Source organism: Lutjanus erythropterus, chromosome 6, assembly GCF_056507025.1.
Source record: "Lutjanus erythropterus isolate fLutEry1 chromosome 6, fLutEry1.hap2, whole genome shotgun sequence".
In the NCBI taxonomy this organism is placed as follows: domain Eukaryota; kingdom Metazoa; phylum Chordata; class Actinopteri; order Lutjaniformes; family Lutjanidae; genus Lutjanus; species Lutjanus erythropterus.
Window position 1 is genome coordinate 32,003,076 of NC_139322.1, and position 25,895 is coordinate 32,028,970.

Here is a 25,895-nt window from a genome sequence, read left to right on the forward strand (position 1 = left end):
TCTCCGTCTCGAAGCAGGTGCTGAAATGAGACACTAAATAACTATTAGAGTTAGAGGAAGGGCATGAGAGGGGGAGGAGAAAGAGAGAAAATGAGAGAGCTCTTCCCCAACAGTAGCAGAGAGAGAGGGAGGGGAAAGGAGCGAGAGGGAAGGGAGAGCAGAGGAGCTTAGAGAGGGGATCTGCATTGTAAGTAGCTCTGAGAGCAGCAAGTGGTGGCTGTTTTTCAACCTGTTTTTGTTTTCCCGAGGAGCCTGAGAACAAGAAGAAGAAGAAGGAGCAGGCAGAAGAGCACAGATCTGAAAAGTCTGAGCTGCGTTTTTAAAAAAAGAAAGAACAAGAAGAAGCCGAGGGAGGAAAGAAGCCGGGAGGAACACAAGGCAGCAATGGATAGCAGAGTGGCTCAGCCTGACCCTGGGATGGCCTGGATTCACACACTGCTGCTGGCCCCCATCCAGCACACACACTAGGCTGCTAACACCAATGAGGTAGAGTACTGAAAAAACAGCAACAGCAACTCTTTCACACTAAAATGAACTAAGCAGAGAAACATCCATGTTCTTTTTGCTGTGGGGAGTGAAAGTTGAGCTGTGCAGGCTCTGCTTTGTGCTGTGCAGCTTGTCAGGTGCATTGCATTTCTCTGACAGCATATATGCTGTGAAAACAAAGCTAGATATTGTCTCCATGTGGGGATTGAGGAAACAGCTATGAGTTGGATTATCAGGTGGCAAACACAGCCTGGACATTGTTACATCTACCTACAAAACCAGCTGTTCAAACCAATTCTTTCAATATATGCATGACCACTGCAAAGGAATACAGGATCAAATGTGAAAATTGGCAGTTTCACTGTTGTTTTCACTGTTCTGCAATAAAAAAAAGGTGCAGATAGCCAAACATCCAGCTCAGGCAGATGAATAAATCCTGCCAGCTTCACTATTCAATTATTCTCTTGGAAGCAGTGGCTGCTTGCTTGCATCTATAATGTTTCCAGCAGCTCCTTAGGCAGTGCAGAAGTGAGGTGAGCCTTGAATGTGATGGTTACAGTGCAGCAATGAGTTGTTGCAGCGCGGGGCAGGTAAGTGCATGTCTCGAGTATGCTGGATGAGGGGTTGTTAAAAACTGTACATGGCTGAAACTTGGCACTCTGCTCTCCTTTCACGGGACATTTTAGCATAAGAGTCAAACAGCTTCTCTGCCTGTAGCTTCAGGCCAAGAAAGAGCCTTGGGGTGTGAGCTGAGGACTTGGATCTCTGAGTGTGTGTGCTCTTGAATGTGTGAATGCATAGGTTAATGCATTCATGTACATATGTGTGTTTCCCAGAAGCAGAGCACTGGTTTGGGTTTTCTTTCACCCTGAGTTGTTTACACTGTCAACAATGCAAGGTTATGATTTTTTAAAACCTGAAGAAGCTGCTCCCTTTTCTTGTTTTGACCCACATGTGAAACTGAATATCACCTTCCAGACTTTTTTTTTTCTCAACAATCAACTTAACTAACAGCTCAACTTTATTGTCATTATACGTACACTCAGGTATACAGCATAAAAGCTTATACGCTGGTCTACAGCCAATCAGACAATCAGTACATACATATATACAACACAGTAAAACAACACAGTCCAGGGCAGAAACATCTTCCAAACTCCATCAGCAAGAGGACGGGCCAAGGTGACGGCTGCCTTTTCTGTCTGCCATCCTGATGACTAAGTGTACTGTCATGTGAGTTGACTGCTGCTGTGTGTCTGCGTGTATGAATAGTCTGGAGGTACATATTTTGGCTGGAGCACAAATAGATAGCTGTGGGTGTTTTTCTGGATTATCTGATTTACTACGGTATGTCTGACTTGAACGCACCACCTGCACGCTGGGCAGACGTGTACCAGTGCAAATCATAAATCAGGACCTTGAACTGTTTTACTGCACTTTATTACAGGCCGGAGATCCCCTGTATGATGGCCGCTGTCTGATAACAATATGTTTTTGTTTAAAGGCCTAGTTTGCAGAATTTTTCTTAAGACTCATATAAAAATAATCCCTCTTAATCATCACTTATAACACATCAGAAGTGTGTGGTGGTGGCTGTATCTGCAGAAACCCTGCCCTCTGGCTGTATTTTCTTTCTCATTATTTTGCTGTGTTGGAGATACTTTACCTTCCCAGAGCATCAGTATTTGACGACCTGGGAGTGAGACTCAGCTAGAGCCAGACCAATATATGGGTCAGCCAATATTATAGGCCTGACATTGGCCCAGCACAGCTATATTGGCCTGTATCAGTATCAGAGTTGTACTGTACATGTATATATATATATGTGTATATATATATATATATATATATATATATATATATATATATATATATATATATATATATATATATATATATAGGTGTATATATATATATATATATATATATATATATATATATATATATATATATATATATATATATATATATATATATATATGTATATATATATATATATATGTATATATATATGTATATATATATATATATATATATATATATGTATATATGTATGTATATATATATATATATATATATATATATATATATATATATATATATATATATTTATATCGGACTCTAGACGCTATCTTTCTGGTACATTTACAGCTAAATTCTCTGATTTCAGCTTCTTAAATGTGAATATTTTCTGGTTTCTTGAATCCTCTATGACAGTAAACTGAATATCTTTGGTTTTAGACTAAACAAGACTTTGAGAATGCCTACATGGGCTTTAAGCACAGTGATTTTTCACCATTTTCTTACTTTCTTGGACCAAACAACTAATCAATAGAAGATCGATAAATCGAAAATGAAGATAATCACTAGTTGTAGCTGTTCTGACATTTTTTGGACCAAACAACTAGTCAGTGGATCACAGATTAATCAAGAATGAAAATAATCATTAGTTACAACTCTAGAATCTTAGACACCATATTGACATTTAGGGACATTTAGGATGACTGAATTCTTTTATCTCAGACTGAATCTCTAACCTGTAAGCACATTGATGTAAATGTGATTTCCCTCTGCATGCCCGCTCATATCACACACAGATTTATAACTCAGCTCAGCACAGGGACCCTCCCTCTTCGCACTTCCTCCCTCCCCCATATGTCTGGAGAGCACCTGCCCCATCACCTGCCACTCAGACAGTGGCTGTCTGAGTATGTGTGTGTGCGTGTGTGTGTGCTGTGGCGAAACGATCCAGGATGCCACACCTCACCCTCCTTCTTCCCCATACCTCCCTCAACTCGAGCTTTAATGCAAATGCTTCCTGGGCTCGTTATGCTATTTACATTCACGTGCGCTCACTCAGCTGCTCACCTGAGCGTGTCTGTCTCTCCGCTCTGTTTTGCACTGACCTGTTCTCCTTCTTCTTAAAAGTGGGCTAAAATCATTAGGAATCAAGGACTGAACGCAACCTGCCCTTTAAATGTCAGCAACACTGACATTTTGAGGAGGCCCCGTCACTTTCCTAGTCTTTTTGACTAGTGGCCTAAATAGCAGCAGCCTTAATAGCCCATAATAGCAGCCCTTGCTCCTGCACGTGTATAGTTCAGTTTCTTTGTTTGTCTCCTGCCTCGGTTTAGTGGTCAATTTCAGAGGAATGAGCTCGCAGAGTCATCCAGAGAATGTGGAAAAGTGTCTCGGTGTGTGTGTGAGGGTCTCATCTGCGGGCTGGGATGCCTCTGAAGTTGGACATGAACTTGTCTTCCAACCTGGACTATAAAACAGACCACCTACTGAGTTAAAAACCCAAGCATTCACTTAATAATAATGATATAGTAATGTGAGGGCTTTGACTTGTAAGTAGAAAAGCTGCTTTTCTAAGACTAACCGGAGATCTCCTTGGAAGCACAAACTATTCACTTTCCAGGCAGCAGTGCACACAGGCTCTGTCATTTCTTAGTTAATCTGCATGTCAGAGAATATTTGGCCCGTACATGAAGGTTAAAACTCGAGCCTGGAGGCAGTGTGTGCCGAGCAGTGCTTCGGCTGTGCTGCTGCACACCTGTCTAGCACTGTAGCCCTCAGGTTATTTCACATTGTGACTTGGCCAATACAACGCAGTGTGTGTTTCACATTTGTACTCGTGCAAGATAATACTTCTCAGGCTCAGGAAGTTTTGCTTCTTCTCTAGGACGTTTTTTTGTGCCTCTTTGCTCTTCTAGAGAAAAAACACAAACCAGGTGTTGCTCAAGTGTTGAAGTGCTCTCAAGCACAACAGCAGGACGTCTTCACTGCAAACCAAAAAAAAAAAGGCTGATTTGAAACTATTTATAACTTAAGTTTTAACTTAAAATGCTAGTTTTTCAAGCTGCCTTAGAATTTTAAGTTGACTGAATTTGAAAAGACAAGTTGAGGTAACAAACAAAAAAGCTTTTCTTGTCAAATAAACTTGATGTTAATTCACTTGTATTTAAGAAAACATGTTTTTATACTTAAGATAAGTTGAACCAACAACTCTGCAACTCAACTCTCTCAAACAAATCTGATTTTCTTTTGCTTTTTTTTCAGTTTGAAAAATCATTTTTTCATTTCACACAAAGAACTTACAACTGCAGCTGCTCCTGTCGGAGTTACTTTGTCCCAACATCGACACAAAAACAACATTTGAAACTGCTCCCTGTGAATTTATTCAATGTTCATTGTAAGGACTGAATTCAATACCAGCCTTCATCATGGTCCACAGTATTTTCATTATTATGAGAGCAAACAACAACGTGTTTAAGTGTTAGAGACACACAACAAGTTCTCATCGTGTACATTTACTTCTGTCACTATGCATGCTGGGATCTTTATAATATGCTGATCCTGTTTCTTTAGAAGCTGTAATTTAATGAGTTGATTGAAATCTGTACATTCGTTTAACTTAAAGTTAAAGTTAGAGGAACTCATGTTTTTCTGAAGTCTTCTGAAAATAAATACTAGAAATTTTACATTTGATTAACTTAATAAATAAAATGTGTAAATGTATGTTAAGAGAAAAGATTAGTTGATTCCACTTAATTCCTGTATGATTTTTACAGTGTTCTTTTTTTAGTGTTTTCAAGGGCGTTTAGCTCACTTTCTTTTCGTCGTTTTAATCCTGATGACACTGCTGGTATTCAGAGTGTGGTTTCTGAATAGTTTATAGCTTTAGCTCGGGGCTAAAGTGGAACAGTTTGTGGATGGTCAGCTCGTTAAAAGGTGTGTTCCACTTTTACCCGATCATGTTTCAAAACAACAAGCAGCCCAGTGGATGGCTTGTCCATACCTGTCCAGATAATAAAAACAAGAGGTGGGGGGGGGTGGAGAAACTGCTGGTGCTCAGCTGGGAGAAAAGTGGAGCAGACAGCTCAAAAACAGAGATGAAGCGAGCAAGTGAACAGATGAATGCAAGAGATGCATCAGCAATTTGTTGTAAAGTAGGTCAGCCTCTTGAGAGCTCAGTGGCAAAGGATCAGATTGGAATCAAAGACGCTCTGATTGACAGTTTGAGTACAGTGAACGCAGCCTCCTCCTCCTTTTCACTGAATTTAAGCCATAATAGAAAAAACACCCTGAAGTGAAACTACAGCAGATACGCAAACAGCGCACCTTTTTTTTATGTAACTCAGTTACTACAAAGCTTGTAGTGCTGATTTGATTGGTTGCTCAACAGAAAAGTCATCACCAGCAACTTTGAGAAGGATTAAAGGATAAAACGTGGCATTTTTGGTTGACAAACGACTTCAACAATTAAAGGATAAGGCTGGTGATATTTTATATTTTTTTAGTGTAACCAATGAAAAGCCCAAATCCAACGATGCATTAGTCCATCTGTCAATACCTTCCTACCTCCTTACAATGACTTTGGCCCTCAGCTTCAAACCCATTAGTGCCTACTGATGACATTAATTTAAAAAAAAAGAAAGGAAAAAAGTAAAGTTTTAAGAGACCAACTCATTCCCTAAAATAGGTGGGCATTGTAGTTTTTAACAAACAGTACTCCAGTACTAAAAGAGAGTAAACAGGGACTTTATTGAGATCTATTTTCAGCAGTGGAGTAATATACATTTAATGTTCCAGGTGCATATACAACAGCAGACTGAAAATAAAGTACAGTGTGTATGTGTTTTTCATAGTTTTTGCAGCTTTATGACAGATCGATTAGACTTTGGATACACATACCATTCTTGTAAGGATGATCAATCAATTCCTAAAATTTCGAGCCTTGTTCTCAAAACGTTTAGGTGTTTATCGAGCAAAATTGGCCCAAATTATCTCTTCTGATTGTTAGTCTCACAAAAGAGGTAACTTGAAGATGTCACCCTGGAGTGTGGGATAATGTGATGGGTATTTTATCATGGAAATCATCTAAAACTATTTTTTAATCCAGATGAATAGATAATAAAGATAGCCTTAGACTGTATGGTGGCTTTTGGCATTTTACTGCACATGATGACTGATCACTTTCATTCTTCATTCCATATTATATATATATATATATATAATATATAATTTTTTATATGATCATGTTACCTGCAAAAACATCCTAAATCAGCATTCCTTTTCTTAGCGTCTCCGCTCACATACAGATAACCATCCTCTCTCAGAAGGTACTGATTATGTGATTTTCTGGATTTACTGCGTGTTGGATCCTTGGCCCTCCATCGACTTGGTAGATTTTTTCCGACTTATGACAAAGCACCATAATTAGGCCAGGTTATTTCCATAAGTTCGTCAATAGCTCCTTTGTGTCTTTGCCGTCCTGGCTCTATGTGTCTCCTGTGTGCCAGCTTATCTGTCTGCTGTTGTTATGGTGGTGGAGCGAAGCGGGGGGGAAGGGGAGGTTAAAGGTCCAAAAGTCTTGGCGTTTACATGTGAGATGGTGGCCATTTTTTCAGCCCTTTAAATGAGAGATTACTGTTTGTCCGTGTCTGTTAGCGGGAAACCCGCTGGGTGAGACAAGGTCAGGGAAGGCCTCTCCACGTCTTGTCACTTTCAATCAAAGACACATCTCCAAGCACACACACACATTCAGGTGCGTCTTGTGTGTGTCATTTGTGTGATGGTAAAGCAGGTTGTCAGTATGCATCTTCGTAGTGTCTCAGAAGGTTGTGAGTATGTTGCCTCAGGCTGTAGAGGAGGATTAGGAGGACCCGCACCATGTGTAAACATTTGGGTAACCCCTCCCCATCCATCTCCTCTGTAGCCTCTGGGGTGCTCACCTGTCTCAGTGGGTGGAGGCTAGAAGAGGAAAGAACACCAAGAAACTCCCTGACCTTACTTCACTCAACTATTCTCACACCATTCAAGCATGCAGCTTAGTGCATCATCTTGACATCTGGTCTGCTTTCTCTGATTGGAATTTGAGTCTCGCTGGCGTTTGTTTTGATTGAGAGATTTAGATGAAGCACATTAAAATACCAAGAAGATACCGTGTGGCTTTCCACCCAGGTATGTTAGGTGTAGCTATGAAATGTTGTGCAAAAAAGAATTTAAGTTACGTGCATTACAATCAGCTTGGTTGAATCAATCAATCCATTTGATTTCTTCAAGGTCCATACGAACAATGTAAACATTCTCATAGGACAATTAAGAAAATAAAAATCTATATTTCTCTGAGCCTTCTGTAAGGCTGCGTTCTGACAGATAGCAGTCATACTACATTACTAAAAGCAAGTAGGAACAACAAAGTAAATAAAAAAACAGATACAGGCTTTTGGGAGGAGTGTTGCAACTGAAGATGCCTGATTTCACAACAACTTTTTGAAAAAATTGTGATGTTGCAATGTTTGTAGGCATTTTTGCAATGAAATGAAAGTGAAAATTGCGACAAAAAAGTTGATGCTTTTATTTATTTATTTAATTCTTCAAAAAAACTTTTTTGACTGAAATTGCAATTGCAATATATGATACAATTAGTGAGAATGATCATTTTTGCATTATACATCATTACAACTATTAAAATTGTGATGATGTGTCATTTGTTGAGATCTGTACGAAACAAAATGTTTTCTTCCACCTTGAGAACAAGACTTTTAGGCCAGGGCTTCGCTGCAGCACTACATTACTTCATTATAATGCTGTTTTCTCATGCAGTTTTCCCTTTTCAAAAAATTGTGATTTGGTCCTGGTTCTGTGATTTGGATACTGCACTTGGCCATATTGTGATTTCGATAATATTGTAATTCATTGTGCAGTCTGATTTATTTGTAAAGTGTAAATGTAGAAGGTATTCTGCAAAAAAGCAAAACCTCTTATGATGATTGGTCACATTTGAGGAAAAGTTGCAACGATTGGTCATGCAGAATTCACAGGGATTGGTTCAGTTTCAAAAGATGCATTTCAAGAATTTGTATGGAAAAAGTGTAATCATTATCCAACACCTCATCTAATAATCTGTGGAGAAACAGAAAGATATAAATTCAAAGCCATATCATTTATTGACAAAAACGTGCCTACTTCAAACAAGCATAACAACTTTTTGCATAATGTCTGAATTTTATCAACAAGTTCCCAGTTGCCCTCAGATGTTTTCGTATCAACACTTCATATTTTTTTTTCTAAAGTAATGGATGGCAAACCTGCAAACACTTTGAAAGATGCGGTAAAGTCATGTTAGTTCCACAGAAGCCTGTAATAACTCACCATAACTACACACCCTGCTCCATCATTCAGTAAACACAAGATTAGATTAATAAAGTCTGTGCTGAAAAGTAGTACAAAGATGAATAACTTTTAAAAAAGACACACACTGTATGACACCTCAGTTTAAACTTTGTAATTCCAGTTTAACAGTTGAAAGAAAGTGTTGCTGTTTGTTGTTGGCAGGTTCACAGACTCTCATCCCAGCGTTGATAGAAAATGATACAATACTGGTTTCGCCCAGGAGGCTGATTTTCCCAGAAGTGACGCCGAATGATGTCATGTCTTGTCTCGGCAGACAGTACCAGGCTCTTTAGTCTACTGCTTGGCAATTAGTGGTCCGATGTGACCAAGTTAAACTGCGATCTCACACACACACATGAGCTGGTCACACCACACTGTGAGGACACTCCAGTCTGTCTGACCAAACACACTGGACCTACGGTCACGGAGAGAAACTGTGTGTGGGGGAGGGGACAGACGGTTTCCACAAAGTCTGATCGGTGTTAGATAAAATGACACTGAACACTGTGACGCTAAAAAGATCCCAAAGTATTGTATACTTTATCTGTGACCAGATGGTACTGGAACAACAAAGCAAAGCTCCGAGCATCCAGGAATGTAATAAAATGTCCTGTGAAGTTTGTTTTCTTTAGCGAAGCCTCCTGACCACAGCAAAATAATGACAAAAAATAAGGAAATACAGGCAGAGGGCACGGTCTCTGCAGATACAGACACCACACGCTTCTAGTAAGTCATAATTGATGATTGATTAATTATTATGACTCTGTACATTGTTCTTTTTAAGGAAAAAGTTGCAGACGATACCTTTAACTTTTACTTATCTTTCATAACAATCAATAAAGTAAACTTATTCAAGAGCTTGTTGATCATCAGCTTGTTCAACTGCAATGATCTTGTCTACACTTTTAAATAGATACGTTTATTGATTTTCAAAACAACACAAAAATAATACCAGAGGCAACAACCCTCAAGAAAAAATAAGAAAAAAACAAAACAACCTCAACTCAACGACATGGATATCAATGCAAGAAAGAGACTGCATTACATAATGAAGGACAAATTTAACAAAATTTCCATACTACATAAACCCTCTGTAAGAGTAGTAGAAACATCCAATGCAATATAGTACATAAACTGCTCCCATCTTAAATAAAATACATTGGGAAGTATGCATTTTCAAGTGTTAGCATTTTATAAAGATTCTCTTTATATTTATCAGTAACTGTATCCCAAGTAATATACATTTTGGATCAATTTCTAAGTTAATGGTCAAGATTTTATTAATTTCATACCTTATAAAATGCCAAAAACATCTGTATTGTCCCCACATTCTTAATTTTGTATGCAAACTTTTACTGCCTCAGTCTGGAACCTGATTACTTGTACTGTATATCACCATGACTGCTAGAAAAATATTTGCATTGGTAGACCTTTTAGAATTAAAAGCTGATATGTGTTTCATCAGTGCTCGCCTAATTGAAGCAACATCCATCTTTGAGCAGCTGATAAGTATGTAGGAGGGCTGGAAATGTCTTGAAACTCAAACTGCTTTAATTTGTTCCATATCACACAGGAGGATGGGAGGTGACTTTTAACAGCGTCTCTTTCCTAGCAAAGCTTGATTTAATCTCACAAGCTTAGTTTTAGTCTGGAAAACATCCACAGAAAATCACTGTGTTCGGATCAGCAAACTTCAGGAAGTTTGTTCTAGAGAGCTTCAGGACCAAAGTAACAAAAAGTAGCAGGTCTGAATCCCAGTTCAGGTACAGTTACTTCCAATCTGTGATGTTTAGAGGGAGGAGACGTCACAGCATCACCAGTCAGCTCCGTTTAATCAGTTGAATACACTTATTCATGGTTTGGCACGATTAAACATGAGATTTATATTATATTTTTGATATCCACCTCTCTCCATCTCTTCTTACTTCACCACCCTGTCTGTTACACCGAGCCCAAAGCTCACTGGATCCTACTAAAAACATCAATATTTTAAAAAGGGTCACAAAGCTTCATTTTTGATAAAGTCTCAGGAATTTCCTTAAACAGCTGAGCACTGTAGTTTTTAGCAAATGTTATTCCAACAGGAGTGAATATTGTATTTTGGGGGGACTATTTTTTAGCTGTTTATTAATACACATTTGGTCCTATGGTGAGTTTTTACAGCAGCAGGATGGTGTATGACATAAAATGAGTATTTGAGTCTTTTTTGTGGAATTTGTTGACAATAATAATTTGTTGACTTGTATGTAGGAATTAGAAACAAACTGTGGGCAGCATATCACCAGAAAGTTGGGGTGTCCCTAGCATAAGGAACAACAGCACTGTCAGTGAAATTATACAGTTAGTTATGATTATATATTGCTAAATAGCCAACATCAGTTATACGGCTGAATACTTCTTACCGTGTGTGTGATATAAATTGCTGTCATTGTTGTGTGGCCTGGCTCAGGTTAAACTCTTTGTGAAACATGAAAAAAAAATACATACACAGAGAATTAATACCATGGAACACAACTTCGCCACGACATGGGGGAAAATAAAAATGTATGGGATGCTGCTGGGATGTAGCAGGGTCCAGTTTCGGGGTTATGTGGGAAATGATGTGGTATCAGCTCATGCATAGACTCAAATTTGCTGATACCGACATTTTAGGCAAAATCCGAGACATTTTCTGATACTGGTGTGTTACTGGGAGTAGGTGATGCTGGTGGTGATAAGCCATTGTTGTGTTGTTATTGCATCAAAACTGTTATTTCTTCACATTCTTTTGCTAATAAAAAAAAAAGAAATGGCCTCAGAAAACCACAAGATCACAACCTGAACAGTTTGCTTTAATTGTAATCAGTGTTTTATAAACTATCAGCAGAATTTTGAGGTTCTTTCTGTAGTTTAGGTGAAAGCTGAGATTTCTAGAACAGCTGCCATTTTTTAAAAATCAGATTCAAAAAGCCAATCATAGCCCCCAACTTGCGATGTCATCTTGATGTTGATGGAATAATATGTTGATGTCTGACTAACTTGAGGTGATGTCTGACCCGAGCAGATGCTTCATCCAGGCTGTGTCATCAGACAGCTGAGAATTTGTTGAGTCATTTATTTAACAACTCTTATAAACCAGCACAGATACACTGTGTTATGATCATTTATTGTTTTCTATCCTGCAGTGTAGAAACATATATCTTCACCTTTATGAACCACAAACAGCTCCAACAGTGAATCTGTTTGTCTTAACACCCCTATCTCCCCCGTGGCAAACATCAAACAAACTTTAATGATGCGATTACACAACGTTTGGCTCCGTCATGGAGCTGAATCAGCAGTGGATTTCTGCTCATATTTACGCGATACAACCCATTAAAGGATTATTTTGAGATCTTCGAGATGAGAAATATCACAATTAAAAATGCTGCGCGTACGGCTGCTGGCATTAAAGGCATGCTAGAGTGTCATTCATTAACGGCTGTACGCAGACATGGCGTCTTAGAGCAGCCTAGTGAAATTACAGGGGGAGACACTGGCAGCAAAGTCCATAACAGGCACAAATAACAGCCTACTATGACAAGGGAAATTACACGTCTTTGGAATTGAAATTTTAATAGCCTGATATAATTGTATCAGCGCGAGGAATGTGAGGACGTGTAATCGGATGCTTTTATGTGTTGATAAATGTGGTGGTGAGGCTTATTGTCAGTTTTTAGGATCTTTGAGGTTTCTTGATCAAATGAGCAGATAGCTAATTTTCTGCAAGAGTATGTTGATTTATGACGACCTGGCTGTTGGCAGAGGATTATGTGAGCAGTCATTCATTAGGATGGCAATGAAAGATGAGATGATCGTGGAAATTTAAATAGTTTTTCTAGACAATAATATAGACGAGGAAGTAAATCATATTTAATCGTATATGACAGAGAGTACATAGAGGTATGTAAAGTTTAGTTAATGCTGTACATCTATAGCAGGATTACACTGTAACCAGCCAGTAATCACATCCAGACACCAGTAAGCTTGTGTCATTATGCAGCAGTGGTCTGGATGTGTTTATATGGCTCAGTGGCTGCACTATATGAGTGGATCAGTATAAGCAGTTCCCACACCCTCTCAGGTGTCCTGTGCTCAGGGCAGCCGGGCCCCGGCACACAGATAAAGGCTGCCTTTGTCTGCAGCAGGGAACAGGTAACCATTTGTGCCTGCACTACTGTGTGTGCTCTTGTGTTTGTGTGTGGACATGCATACATGCAGGCACCCGATTGTGTGTGTGTGTGTGTGTGTGTGTGTGTGTGTGTGTGTGAGTGTAAGAGAGATAGGATTGACTGTGCTGCCTACCGCTGCCTCAAGAACAGGTGTGGCTTTTCAACAGCCTCATATTCACAGCATACAGCACATGTGCGCTCAATAAAAGAGACGGTAAACTATGATTTCCAGTCTGTGATTCTCCAGGCAAACAAACATCATATAAATAAAGTTATACTTTAAAGAAAAGCACTAATTTATGCTTTTATCCTCTAAAGAGACATTATGAGACACCTGTGCTCATTTAAATTACAGATGTGTGAATGTGATACTACTTTGTAATAAAACGCATAATTCACATATCTCATACAAAAATTAGTGTCAGTATGATAGTTAAACTCTAAATAACAAATGCATTATTACGTTGCTATATGCGAAGAGGCTGTGGTGCGTGTATATGTGTGTGGTTGTGAACAAATAGATAAAAGAGATAAAAAAAAAAAGTTAACCGTTAACATTCACACAGTGTGACCTTCTCTGTGCCTCAAAGCACACAGCGTGTACAGTACACTAATTCTGATTTGTTTTGAGGCAGAAAAAAAAGACAAACTGCAGTGTGCTTAAAAAGTGTCCTGACAGTGTCCTGACAAAAATCACTGTCTTTTTTAAATGTAATAGACCTTTATTATGGCAGCCTTGCCAGTGAGACAACATGCACAATAGCAGCACCCTGGCTCTGTTTGACCCGAATGAAAAGGAACCTTAATTAGTATCATTGTATCACCTGTGTTTACTATTTCATGCCAAAATGGCTGCGGCTGTGTGGATATTATTGTCCCACAATGCAACACAAAGAAAATGGGGAAGCTGCTCATAGAGAAAAGTTGTGTGACCAATTTGGCAACAGCTCAGAAAAAAAAGAGAAATTAATACATGTTCATTTTTTATTTGTCAAGTTTCAAGGTACAATTCTGTTGACAATGAGAATACAATATTAAAACCATTTTCATCTTAAGACAACATGGTCTGGGTCTAAAATGCTCAAATGTGAACATTTACAGTTCTATGGCAGCTTGGTAAAAGCCACAGTAAAGCCACAGGACGAAGACACATGACTCTAAAGAGCAAAGATCTATAGCTTTAGCCATAACTATAGTCTTAAGAACTGTCCAGAAGAGCAACTTGTCTTGTCACTAATCAGATTCTTTTTCTTTTAAAATAGTGGAGTGATGGCTAAATGTGAAATAACTGCATACCTTTGTGAGTGTATGTCTCTGTGTGTTTCAGCGTGTTGTGTCCACACCTTTTGAACAAATAGAAAAAAGACAGACGTACAGTTAACAACTGACATTGACACAGTAAATCAGCTCTGAAAATAGTTATTGAGGCCACGCTAGCAAGGCTAGTTGATATGCTAAATGCTACAGTGAATAGCTCACTGCTTTGGTTATGAGGTGCTGCTTTTTACTTCTCTGTCACTATAAGAGAATAAAATAGATTATGCCTGAAACTGCAGAGAAGTATGGCTAAATAAAAAAGTATAATACAGATTTACCCCTGCATACCTCTGTGCATACGTGTGTGTCATACGTTAGCATCTGTAGAGTTTCTTTTACCTGGTGTTTAAGTCAGAAGTTGAGGATTAGCTGTTCAGGAAGCAGCAGGTTCAGGAGAGACAGAGCTCCACAAGTGCGTGTTTTAACAGTCTGTCAGGAGAGTCTTGACTTTATGAGCCGCTGCTGGCTCTAAACAGACAGTCACTTTAAATGTTCAATCAGGAGAGGTGCCTGCTAGCTAACATGGGCTGACAGGAATGATCAGAGTGATAGATGAGTATAGATCTAAGGTGAAAGGTGAGAGTGCTGAGGATGTGCTGTCTGTCCATCTGTCTGTTGTGGTATCCTGTCTAGAGCTGGTGTGTGTGTGTGTGTGTGTGTGTGTGTGTGTGTGTGTGTGTGTGTGTGTGTGTGTGTGTGTGTGTGTGTCTAGAGATGTTAAGTACAGGGACTGAATGCTGCGTGTGGAGAGGTCTTTAATTAGAGCAGGAAGACACGGCTCAGGAGACACACTACACCAGACTTAAGTGTGTGTGTGTGCATGTGTATCCATGCAGGTACGAGTGTGTGTCTGTGAGTTACTTTAAGTTTGAAACATCCTGCATGTGTCAGTAGTTTCAGGGTCCATCATGTTAATTCCTAGAGTGTCTGCTGAGTGTGTGTGTGTGTGTGTGTGTGTGTGTGTGTGTGTGTGTGTGTGTGTGTGTGTGGCAAACATTTTAAATGAGGCTGCATGAATCCCAAAACTGCACAGATGCCATTTTAAAAAGTCATTTCTTTCCCAGCTCCATCTACTGAACATGCACACAGTGTTTGAATAGTTTATAAAACTTCCACAGCACTGCTTACTGTTCATTATAACTGAATATAAAGTGTAACCCTTGGTCGAGTCAGAGGAATCCTCTGGCGACACTAAGCCAAGTTGCTAACAGTGAGTTGTGTCCAGTCAGCCATATTTAGTTGCAGGATAAATAGTTTGTGGACTAACAAATGTATTCTATTAAGAAGCGTTCCAGTTTTCTCCACTTTGCTCCTCTGTTTGCTTCTTAAATTCATGCAAAAATCCACACAAAACAGTTGTCCAAACTCATTTTGTCCACATGAACAGTTTAAAAAACTGATCATAGCTGAGAAGAATACTATATTGTAATCTTTTATGATTTTCATATATCGTATCACTCGCAAATAATCATATTGCAAAGCGTTAATTGTATCTACATCCTAATATAAGATATTACAATTAACACTTCCTGCAATACATCAATTTTGATTATTGTCTGTTTAATGGATTTTCTGGTTGGGTCAAAAAAGTTTATTTGATTCATTTTAAATACATGTCCAAAATGAATGTTGCATTGTCAATTTGAGATCATTTTTCTCAGCTACACAGGTGGTTTAAGTTAGCAGATCTTAAATACATCCCTACCTGGGTTTGATCAATTTTTGCTACAGCTGCTTCACTGTGAAGCCTGGAATAATTATAATCTTTTTCAGCGTTTGATTAGGGACTGTGCACATTTATTTGTCTTTTGTAAAAGGTTTTCTTGTGTGTGTGGAAGGTAAAAAGGGCAAACATCATATAATCATATTATTTGCAGATATTAGGGGGTATGGTTGAAGCAGTTTATGCTCACACCTCGGTATGTAAATTGATGATTATCATGCTGTAGACATTTGTCCTTCTGCAGTAATGAATTGTACTGTATTAGTGTTATTTTTTTTAAAAAAAATCAAGTTTATATCAAATTTCATGTCTGTCAGGACATAATATTTTGTGAAATTATAATTAAGCATTTGTTCAACCAAAAACTGCTGTTGTTAGTCCTTTGAGGGTCATTGTAACGGAATAATATTTGTGTTATACCATATATGATGATACTGTGAAAGACAGTTATTATATAGTTGTAACCCTATTAGGGGGTGGGTAGGTACTGCAGTCATAAAGTTAATAAAGCAATTAACATAAGACTACAAAAGAAATACTGTTTTTGTAGTGAAACATAGTTAAATCGTTCTTTTCCCTCTCTTCTTTTTGCAGCTCCCATGTGTTCATTCAGCCATGCTCCCTGGGTATGGATTCTCACCTTTTCCTGATTTCCAACCCCACCTTCACGCTTTTCGCTGTCGAGGAGACAGTCCCAGCATGTGGATCCCTGGCTCCGGAGAGTCCCAGGCTCTGAGCGAGGCCCAGGAGGACAGGCCTCTCCTCCACCCGTGCCACCACAAGCATATCGCTGTATGCCAGCAGGAAACATTGGCTTTTATTGAGCTACAACCACCAGTGACTCCTAAACTCAATGGTCTTGGTTCTCCAAGGCCAACAGACACACAATGCACAGCACACTCCCTGACCCTGAACGGTTTCAGACACACACTGAATGAACTGAATGACATGCAGAACGGCTGCCACAGGACAGACAACGAGCATGAAACAAATTTGAACTCTCATGCACCTGCGGGTGACGGTGAGCTTGAATGCCATAATGGTATCAGGACTTCTTTGCAGGAGCAGAATGAAAAACCTCGTACTGTCACGACAGTGTGTCGTCCTCTCCACGCAGCTCTTAGCCTCCCTCTGTCGCTCCCTCTGTCCTCGCTGTATACAAACAGAGACTCCTGGGAATCTCAGTTACCTTGCTCCCCATCCTCACCTGAAGGTCCTGGGTTTCAGAGCCCAGACTCCTGCCAGCCGCAGAGGAGGACGTCACAGGGTTCACTGAAAGAGAAGTCCATCCGTGAGTGTGCAGCTTTATCAATATGGACAGAGCTTTGTCATGTAAAATTAGATTTTAGAAACTCTTAAAGGGATAGTTTGGAATATTTGAAGTGGGGTTGTATGAGGTACATATTTTAGCCACCTAAAGAAATCTATATCATTTTAAGTGTCCACTATATTTAAAATATTTTTGGTGATTTAACTTGTCATCAGACAGCCTTTTCTGACTGTAAATCGCTGCTATATGAGCCAAATCTTGTTGCAGAAATTATAATTTTATCTCGTGCAACACAAGAGTTGCTAGACTTCACTCAACAGAGGCTTTGGACAGTCTCCCAGCTTTCATTGCTAAACTGTTTGAAAACTATTTGAGAGTTAAAAAAAAAAACCTGCAGTGCATAACCAATCCAAAGTCTTTAGGGCAGCCCTTCAAAGTGGGATGATGACATGCAGAAGTCATGTGCCTACCACTGAGGAAAATGGGGAGAGATTGCCATGTCTGGTTGAATAAATGTAAAAATGTAATGTTTGTCAGGGGCTGTTTTTGCTGCCATTCAAGCAATGTTTTGCATTTACAAATCCCCAGACGATCAGTAGGGAGCAAAATCTCAGATCGTCCAGCATCACAAAACTACCACTGCCTCATTCAATTAGTTTGTGAATCTGAACTAACCTTAAAAAACACAGAAGTCACACAATAACACAAATAAACCAACAGGTCAAGGCAGCAGTAAACTAGCAACTTCTGTGTTCTGTAAGATAAAATTATTGATTTTGCCAGTGGAGTCTGGTTGAGCAAGAGAGAGTGATATTTGGCTTTTATAGCAATGGTTTCTCCTTGGGAAAAGCTGTCTTAAGGCAAGGTAAAGCTTTGAAAATATTCTAAATATGGTGTACACTTACACATTTTGCTGCTGACCCTTTCCACAGCAGTATATTGCTTAGCTTCTTACACCAGGAGTCCTGCTGCTTTTGCAAACATGGGGCATGCTGACTGCCATCTACTGTAGGTAATATACTGACTATGAAAAAGTACCTCATAAAACCCCACTTTAAATAATCCAAATTATCCCCTTTTTTATGTAATAAATCTAAATATATTCTATTTTCTTGTTTCCAGGTCGAAAAATGCAGGTTTACTCCCCAGAGAGCCTGAGTGATGAATCTCTCAGCAGCCCAATCCTGGATGCAGACTACATCTTCCCAGGCCCTTTTGCATCTTTCCTGGAGGAGGACCTGAGTGGATTATCTTCCCTGGAGGCCATTTCAAGTCCTTCATCCTCAGACGGTCTCCCAAACCTCAGTCATGATGATATATTTAATCTCCCTGCAGAACCACTGCAGATAATAGAGGACTCAGTATCAGGGCTGGGGGAAGATGGCGGGAGTGTAGAGACTTCAAGTGCCACAGGGGGGAGCTTTTTGCCACGCAGCCGCCAAGGAGATCAAGAGCGGCGGCGGTTCTCGGCTTCAGAGCTGATATCGAGACTGCAGCTGTCTCAAAGGAAGAACTCCTTCACCTTGAAGCTGGGGAAGTCGCTGTCTGCACGGGTAGCATCCCGGGAAAGACAGACCTCCAGCAGCCTCAGCCCCAACCCCGACAGTGAGTAGACCACAGAACCAACCTAACATTTGATTGAAAGGTAGTCCAGAAACCCAACGACAGACATTGAAAAGCAGTAAAAAGTCCATTACAAAACAATACCACATACCATAATAAGAGAGATACCACAAAGACAAAATGAGTATACAGACTGATACCAAATTAAAAGAAAAAACTACTCCAGAGGGCAAAGGTCAACATTTCTAACAAGTGGATCCAATCAGTTATGTTCATAATTCATTAATCTGTTGACAATGGTTTCAATTCTTACAATAAAGATTAGATTAGATGCTCATAAAATGACAGAAAGTAGAGTTAAAAATGCCCACCCTAATTCCAGAGTCTTGCAATTGCTTGTTTTGTTTGACAGCAGTTCAAAACCCAAACATATTTAGTTTACAATTATAGAAAATAGAGAAAAGCAACAAATACTCACATTTTTAACCAGTAAATGTTTGGGATTTTGGACAAACTACTTTAATGATTTTGAAAAATGTTGGTCAATTTTCTGTTGGTCAAATAATCGATTGACTAATTTCTTCAGCACTAAAGTAAAGCAGACTATGTATTAATATTGTTCCCAGCCCTGTGTTCCAAATCACATATTTAGTCTTTTTACTTTTGGTATGTACTGCAGTTGCCCCAACAAAGTACATACTGTTGTGTGAAGTATGCTTACAATTGGGTCATACCACTTAGCCATAACACTGAGCCTTTGCCCTCTTCCTAATATAAACGTTGGCGTCTGTAGTGCAAAATTTCTGTCATCTGTCAGTGAGGTGTTATCTGTCCATGTTCTCTCGGCGGCTCAGTCGATGTGACGTATATCTGCTATGCAGAAGATTGTGGGTCAGACTAGCCAGAGAAGGATGCTTGCTTACTGCAAAATGCGACCTGATGCCTGATCTGTGTACTAACTAATAAAAGCTAAAATGTCTGAAAGCATACAAAAAAATGTTAGCCACATCTTACATGAAGTCTCTTTCTGCATGTCACACCTGCACTGTCTGCTTTTTGTCCCCTTCAGGTAAGTCCAACTCCAAGCACCGCAGCTCCGGAGGGTCTAGTGATAGCGCCCCCCACAGTCCTGTAGGACCAGCACCTTCTCTGCCGCCCAGCGACAATGGCATGCCTTTGCATCGGTGGAGCACAAAACTCGGGTAAATACAGATTTATCATATTTTAACACAAAATCTGCAAAGATTGAAGGACATAAATTGACGCAAGTTCACATTTTCTTCACAGAATGAGGAAGAAATCCATAGAGGAGGACTTGGGCACACTTCCAACTGTTGCTAGTTCAAATCGCTTATCACGGTTTTTACCAAGCTGTAAGTTCCTTGATCTCCTTGTTTAAATAATATTTGGTTGTATTTTCCTTTAACATCCTCCTTCACTTTCAATATTTCCTGCAGCGATTCTGTACCAGGAGTACAGTGATGTCGCCATCAACAGAGAGATCCAGAGGCAGCAGGGGAAGGAGCCGGGCACAGAGGAGGAAGGACTCAGGGATGAGGGGTCTGATGGGACCCCGTCTCCTTCCAATCTGTCTCCATCCAGCTCCTTTCGCTCATCGCGAGGCTCTGCTTTTGCGCTGTGGCAGGACATCCCTGACGTTCGAACCAGCGGCCAGCTCGACAACTTCAGCAACGAGGAAAGAAAACTACAGGAGGTGAGTGAGACGTGACAGTTCTTGCCACAGCTGTTCTCTGCTTCACAGAAGGCTGGCTGACATACTGCGTCTTCCCCAACTCAGGCAAAGTTTGAGCTGGTGACGTCTGAGGCCTCGTATATCCGCAGTTTGACAATTGCGGTGGACCACTTCATGTTGTCGCAGGAGCTTGCGGAGTGTCTTGGAGCTCAAGATAAGCAGTGGCTCTTCTCGAAGCTGCCTGAAGTCAAAGATGTCAGTGAGAGGTGAAGTAATATGCTGCTCATTTGCCTCTATTGCCCTCAAGTCTTTGTTTAAATATCACATCAATGATGTCTCCTTCTCTTGGTGTATTTTCTGCTCACTGGTTGCCTGTACCGTAGGTTTCTCCAGGACCTGGAGCACAGGCTGGAGGAAGACATTCTGCGTTTTGATGTGTGTGACATCGTACTGGATCATTGCCCTGCTCTGCGAAGGGTTTATTTACCTTATGTAACGAACCAGGCTTACCAGGAGCAGACATACCAGCGTTTGCTGTGAGTAATGACTTTTGCTGTATAATAAATCATCTGCCTGAGCTCTGAACATATAAGTACATGTACAGTATGCAGGCAGGTGCTCTCTCTCTCTCTGTGCACAGTCATGGCTGTATTGCATAAAGTCCGATTATGTCGCACTGGATGTCCATCATTTCCTCTAAGGGTGTTCAGGTGTTATTTTACACCTGCATGACTTAACTTGCAGATGGTTCATCCACAGAAAGCTGAACATTTTTTTTCTCTGAGTAAAAAGCGTGCTGGAATTTACACCCGCGTTCACTGAAAGTCATTAAAGTCTTTCTCTAAATTCACTCGTCTTGTCCTCTCAGGCACGAGAACCCTCGTTTCCCCGGCATCTTGGCTCGTTTGGAGGAGGACCCCATCTGCCAAAGACTTCCCCTGACCTCTTTTCTAATCCTCCCGTTTCAGAGGATCACACGGCTTAAAATGCTTGTGGAGGTACACAATTAAACATTCACTGCCGAATACATGTTCGCACTTGAAAACCAATTACATTGAACTGTAAATGGGGTAATATTTGGACCGGCTGAGCAATTTGCCACAGCAGGTTTTTTCCCCCAGCAGTGAATAACGAGTATTGTTTACTCTCTGGCACGTCTTCAAAAATGTCTTTACTTTTCAGAATATCTTAAAGAGGACGACTCCAGGCTCTCGAGATGAGGACACTGCCACGAAAGCTTTCAATGAGCTAAAAAAGGTGGTGATTATCATCCCAGCAGTAATAGCCAGTTGGATGAGTAGCAGTATTATCACTGGTGAGGCACAACAGTAATAACCATGTTGGTATGTGTCTTCTTAGATCATCAAAGAATGTAACTCCAGTGTGCAGTCCATGAAGAGGATGGAGGAGCTGATTCACCTCAATAAGAAAATACATTTTGAGGGAAAGGTGACTGAAGTCTTTGTGGCTTGTTCATATTTTCTTTAGGAGTTGTTGATACAGTATTAATTTGTATGTCTTCATCAATATTTTCTACAGTGTTTCTTATACAACAACGTGTTTCCTTTCTGTGTAGATCTTTCCTCTGATCTCTCAGTCCCGCTGGCTGGTGAAACATGGTGAACTCCTCGAGGTGGACACTCAGATGATGAGCATTTCTGGATCGAAGCTAAAGTTACCCACCAAGCCTGTGTACCTCCACCTGTTCAACGACTGTCTCCTGCTGTCCAGGAGGAAGGAGTGAGTGATATGCACTCATTACAAACACGCCATGAGCTAAAATATTGCACTGACTGATGAGGTTTTTCAGTACTATCTGAATACTATGCTCATATGCCATATATGCACATTTAAAGGGTGAAGGGTCACTGTAATCCTTCTTCCTCTCCATACTGGACCCTTACTAAATTTGGACCTGACACTAAAAAGAGGGTCTTTCAGAATTTTAGGTGGATTTTTAAAAAATATTTTTTGTAAATAAATACTGGGTCTGGGTGTATAAATAGAGAAACCAGGAGACACAGTATCCTTTCACCACAACAGCAAGTAAACACCGTCTAGACAATGCACTCTGGAAAATACCCACTTCATTTTGCTAACACAGACTGCTGAAGCCTCATATTAGCTTTGGATGCAAGTCAGAATGCGTTTTTGCACAGAATGAGGATTTTTTTTTTTTTTTACATCAGGAAGAAATCTCTTTGTCTGTCATTTTGGGAAATATGCTTTAGTTAGATGAGAAGATTGATAATGTCCTAATGTCTTCATTATTGGTAATTCTTTATCCGTAATCGCTTATCCTTGAAGCGTCGTAGGGAGGCTAGAGCCTGTCCCAGCTGGGCAAGAGGCTGGGCGATTTAGAATCACAAATTAGCCTGATTAACCTGCATGTCTTTTGACCGTGTGAGGAAGCTGAAGTACCTGGAAAGAAACCACGCAGACACGGGGAGAACATGCAATGTTTGCATGTTGTCTTGTCACTGTCACTGTCTTGCTGTGGGGCAACAGTGTGGACTACTGCACCTCCGTGCTGCTTGCTCTGTTGTCTGTATCCTAAATATAAGGCTAATGTCTGTATGCAAAATATGAAGCTAAAGTTAGGAGATGTTTGCTTAGCTTAGCATAAAAACTGGAAAAGGGGAAACAGCAAATATCTATGTACAGTAAGTAGAGTCTGGAGTCTTGTTGTTGTATTATAAGGCTGCCAGGCTACTAGCACAGACTCCAACTAAGCAAGTGTGTTGTGTTTAGCATTTTGGGAAAGCATATTTCCCAAAATGTTGAACTGTTCCCTGAAGATGGCAACTATTCTTTAAAGCAACAATGTGTGGGATTTAATGGTCCAGTCTGTAAGATTTACAGGGATTTATGGAATATAATATTCATACGTATGTTTTCATTAGTGTATAATCACCTGAAAATAAGAGTCATTGTGTTTTCAATACCTTAGAATGAGCCGTTTACATCTACAGAAGGGACAGGTCTTATCTGCTGCCCACTGAGATCTGATCTAGAGACACTGACATGGAAACAACACATGGACTGCTGTACCCAGTTTCACCAGGATAATCGAATTTTTCTACAAAAATAAATACATATCCCGAGACTAATTTGAATGATCCCACAACCACATAAAAAACTTCTCATAGTGGCTTTAAAGAGTCACCAGCTGGTTATTAACGTGAAATAAATTAGTCTTGCACTATCTGCTGGTGATCTTGATCGTTAAATGACATCTTTTGCAGTACATGGAAGTTCATGGTGTTTGTACACGCCAAGATCGGAGAGCTGAAAGTGAAGGACCTCAGTCAGAAGCTGCAGGGCATCACAGGCTTCATCTTTCACCTGCAGTTGTGTGAAGGCCAGCAGCTCAAACACCAGATCCTGCTCAAATCACACACTGAGTGAGTAACAATGCTTTATCAGTGCAGTGTCAACAATAGATGGATGCTTTAGCAGATGATGCTCTAACTGCCCTTTTTGTGTGTACCAAGGAGTGGGAAGCAGAGATGGATCACAGCGATGTTTCCATCTGATCCACGTGAAGACATCGAGCAAGCCAGCGAGAACGTTGGTCAGTACAGAGCTTTAGCCGCACCATGAATCAGCGTAAACCTTTTAATCTTCTCATTCATCTGTATGTCTTTTCTTCTCAGATATATCGCAGGTGCAGTGCATCAAAAGCTATCAGGCCCAGGAGCACGATGAGTTGACGCTAGAGAAGGCCGACATTCTTCATGCTAAGACCATTACAAGTGATGGTAAGAGTCTGGATAAAGTCATCTCTCATATAATAAACTACATACCAACTTCAACTTGCTCCTACAGTAATTTAACTTGTGACCATAAAAAGTTTGGTTTGTGTGTCTCACTGGCTGTCTGAGCTTTGAAAGTCCAATGTGTAAGATATGTCCAGAATAAAATGAACATCAACATTGTCAACAGTAACAGTTATGACGTTATGTCAAAGATGTCAATGGATTGTGTGGCAGAGAAGTTAGCATGCTAACCAGCTAGTCCCTGTCTCTCCCGTCTAGTAGTACCACTTTGTATCTCAAGAGGCAATAGTCTAATCGACCTGTAGTTTCAGCTGGGAGATACATATGACCGATGAATCTGACATGTTCAGAAGCTCTCCTAACTTTTTTAGTCTAATAAATAAACAAAATAAACTCCGAAAATGTCGAGAAAATAAATATTCTTACACCTTTTGTCTGTAATAAACCATCTGAATTTCACTCGTTTATCAAACTAAGAGGAGCTTCTTCATAAAAAAAAAAAACAACAGAAACGAAATAAAAATCACCAAAGAACATCTTGGTTTGTCCGAAGTCAGAGTCCTGGTTGGATCCGCCATAAACCACCTCAGTACAGTATCCCTGTGGTCAAGGTGGGCCGTGTTCTCTGAAAGGCTGCTGAGCCTGGTTCTATTGCCTGCAGTGTTTAAAAATACTCTCCCAGTGCTCCGAGACACAGAATCGAGTCAACCAACGGCAGCTAGTAGGCTAGATACAGCTAAAGATAATTACAGCAAAGAGTATAATGAGCAGCAGTGAGTGGTTACTCTGGCAATACTTTTCATATACAGCAGCTCAAGGTCGCACTCTTTATAATAGTATTTACAGAGAACCAATAGTTCCCATGAAGAGCAAGCACTAAGGCAGCAATGGAGAGGAAAAATAACCCTTTAATAGGTAGAAACCTCAAGCAAATCTGGATTCTTTTTTAATTACCATGGGCAGCCATCTGATTAGTCCAGTTTTATTTAGAGAACAGGTGGCCATATCTTGCATGTTGCTCCTTTAGCCTTTGAACATGTAGTGGTTTCTTAGATGTCTAAGGGTTGTTGTCTTTCACCAGGCTGGGTGGAAGGCATCAGACTGTCTGACGGGGAACGGGGCTGGTTCCCCAAAACCTATGTGGAGGAAATCACAAGTCGCAGTGCGCGCCTCCGCAACCTCAGAGAGAATATCCGCATCAAATGTGTCACACAGAAACTGGAGGGTGAAGACTGACCATTTTTACTGCAACTCGTCGTCCATCAGAGGTTATTTTTTTAAGCTTCTGGATTATTGTTTTAATTTTAAATGTGGGATGCAGGTGCTAAAACAAGCCGACGTGTTTGACTGGTCTTTGCACGGATGCTAAACTGTTTATCACCATTTTCCCATGGTGTGCTAGCTGTTTGTTCGGTTTTGCTATGAGAGTGCAAAGCTTTAAATGGTCCTTTACATTTTTAGTTTAAAAGGCTTTTATGCAATAAAGGTCAAAAGTTCACATTAGGACATTTTGCCACAGTGAAGTTTCTAAACTTTGTAGGAGAATTGACTTTGTTCATGCTTTCTGTGAATGCATTTCATCATTATTGTAAAGTCTGAGAACATTTTCAAGCATCTCTGCCGTAAATGTGATGTACAAGGCAAATGTAAACATATTCAAAGGTAAATTTATGTCAGAGGACAACAGTGGAAC

The 25,895-nt window shown here is 40.1% G+C and overlaps 1 protein-coding gene across 1 annotated transcript; it reads left to right on the forward strand.

Moving 5' to 3' along the window:
- Positions 1-25,867, forward strand: arhgef19 (Rho guanine nucleotide exchange factor (GEF) 19). Its single transcript, XM_084721657.1, has 16 exons — positions 1-486; positions 16,492-17,188; positions 18,290-18,772; positions 19,800-19,932; positions 20,018-20,103; positions 20,188-20,444; positions 20,529-20,689; positions 20,807-20,959; positions 21,292-21,421; positions 21,606-21,680; positions 21,783-21,872; positions 22,000-22,163; positions 23,669-23,827; positions 23,918-23,997; positions 24,080-24,184; positions 25,284-25,867. The coding sequence occupies exons 2-16, from the start codon at positions 16,513-16,515 to the stop codon at positions 25,436-25,438; spliced, it is 2,907 nt and encodes a 968-aa protein (XP_084577783.1). The 5' UTR covers positions 1-486; positions 16,492-16,512; the 3' UTR covers positions 25,439-25,867.
- Positions 25,868-25,895: the final 28 nt, after the last annotated feature.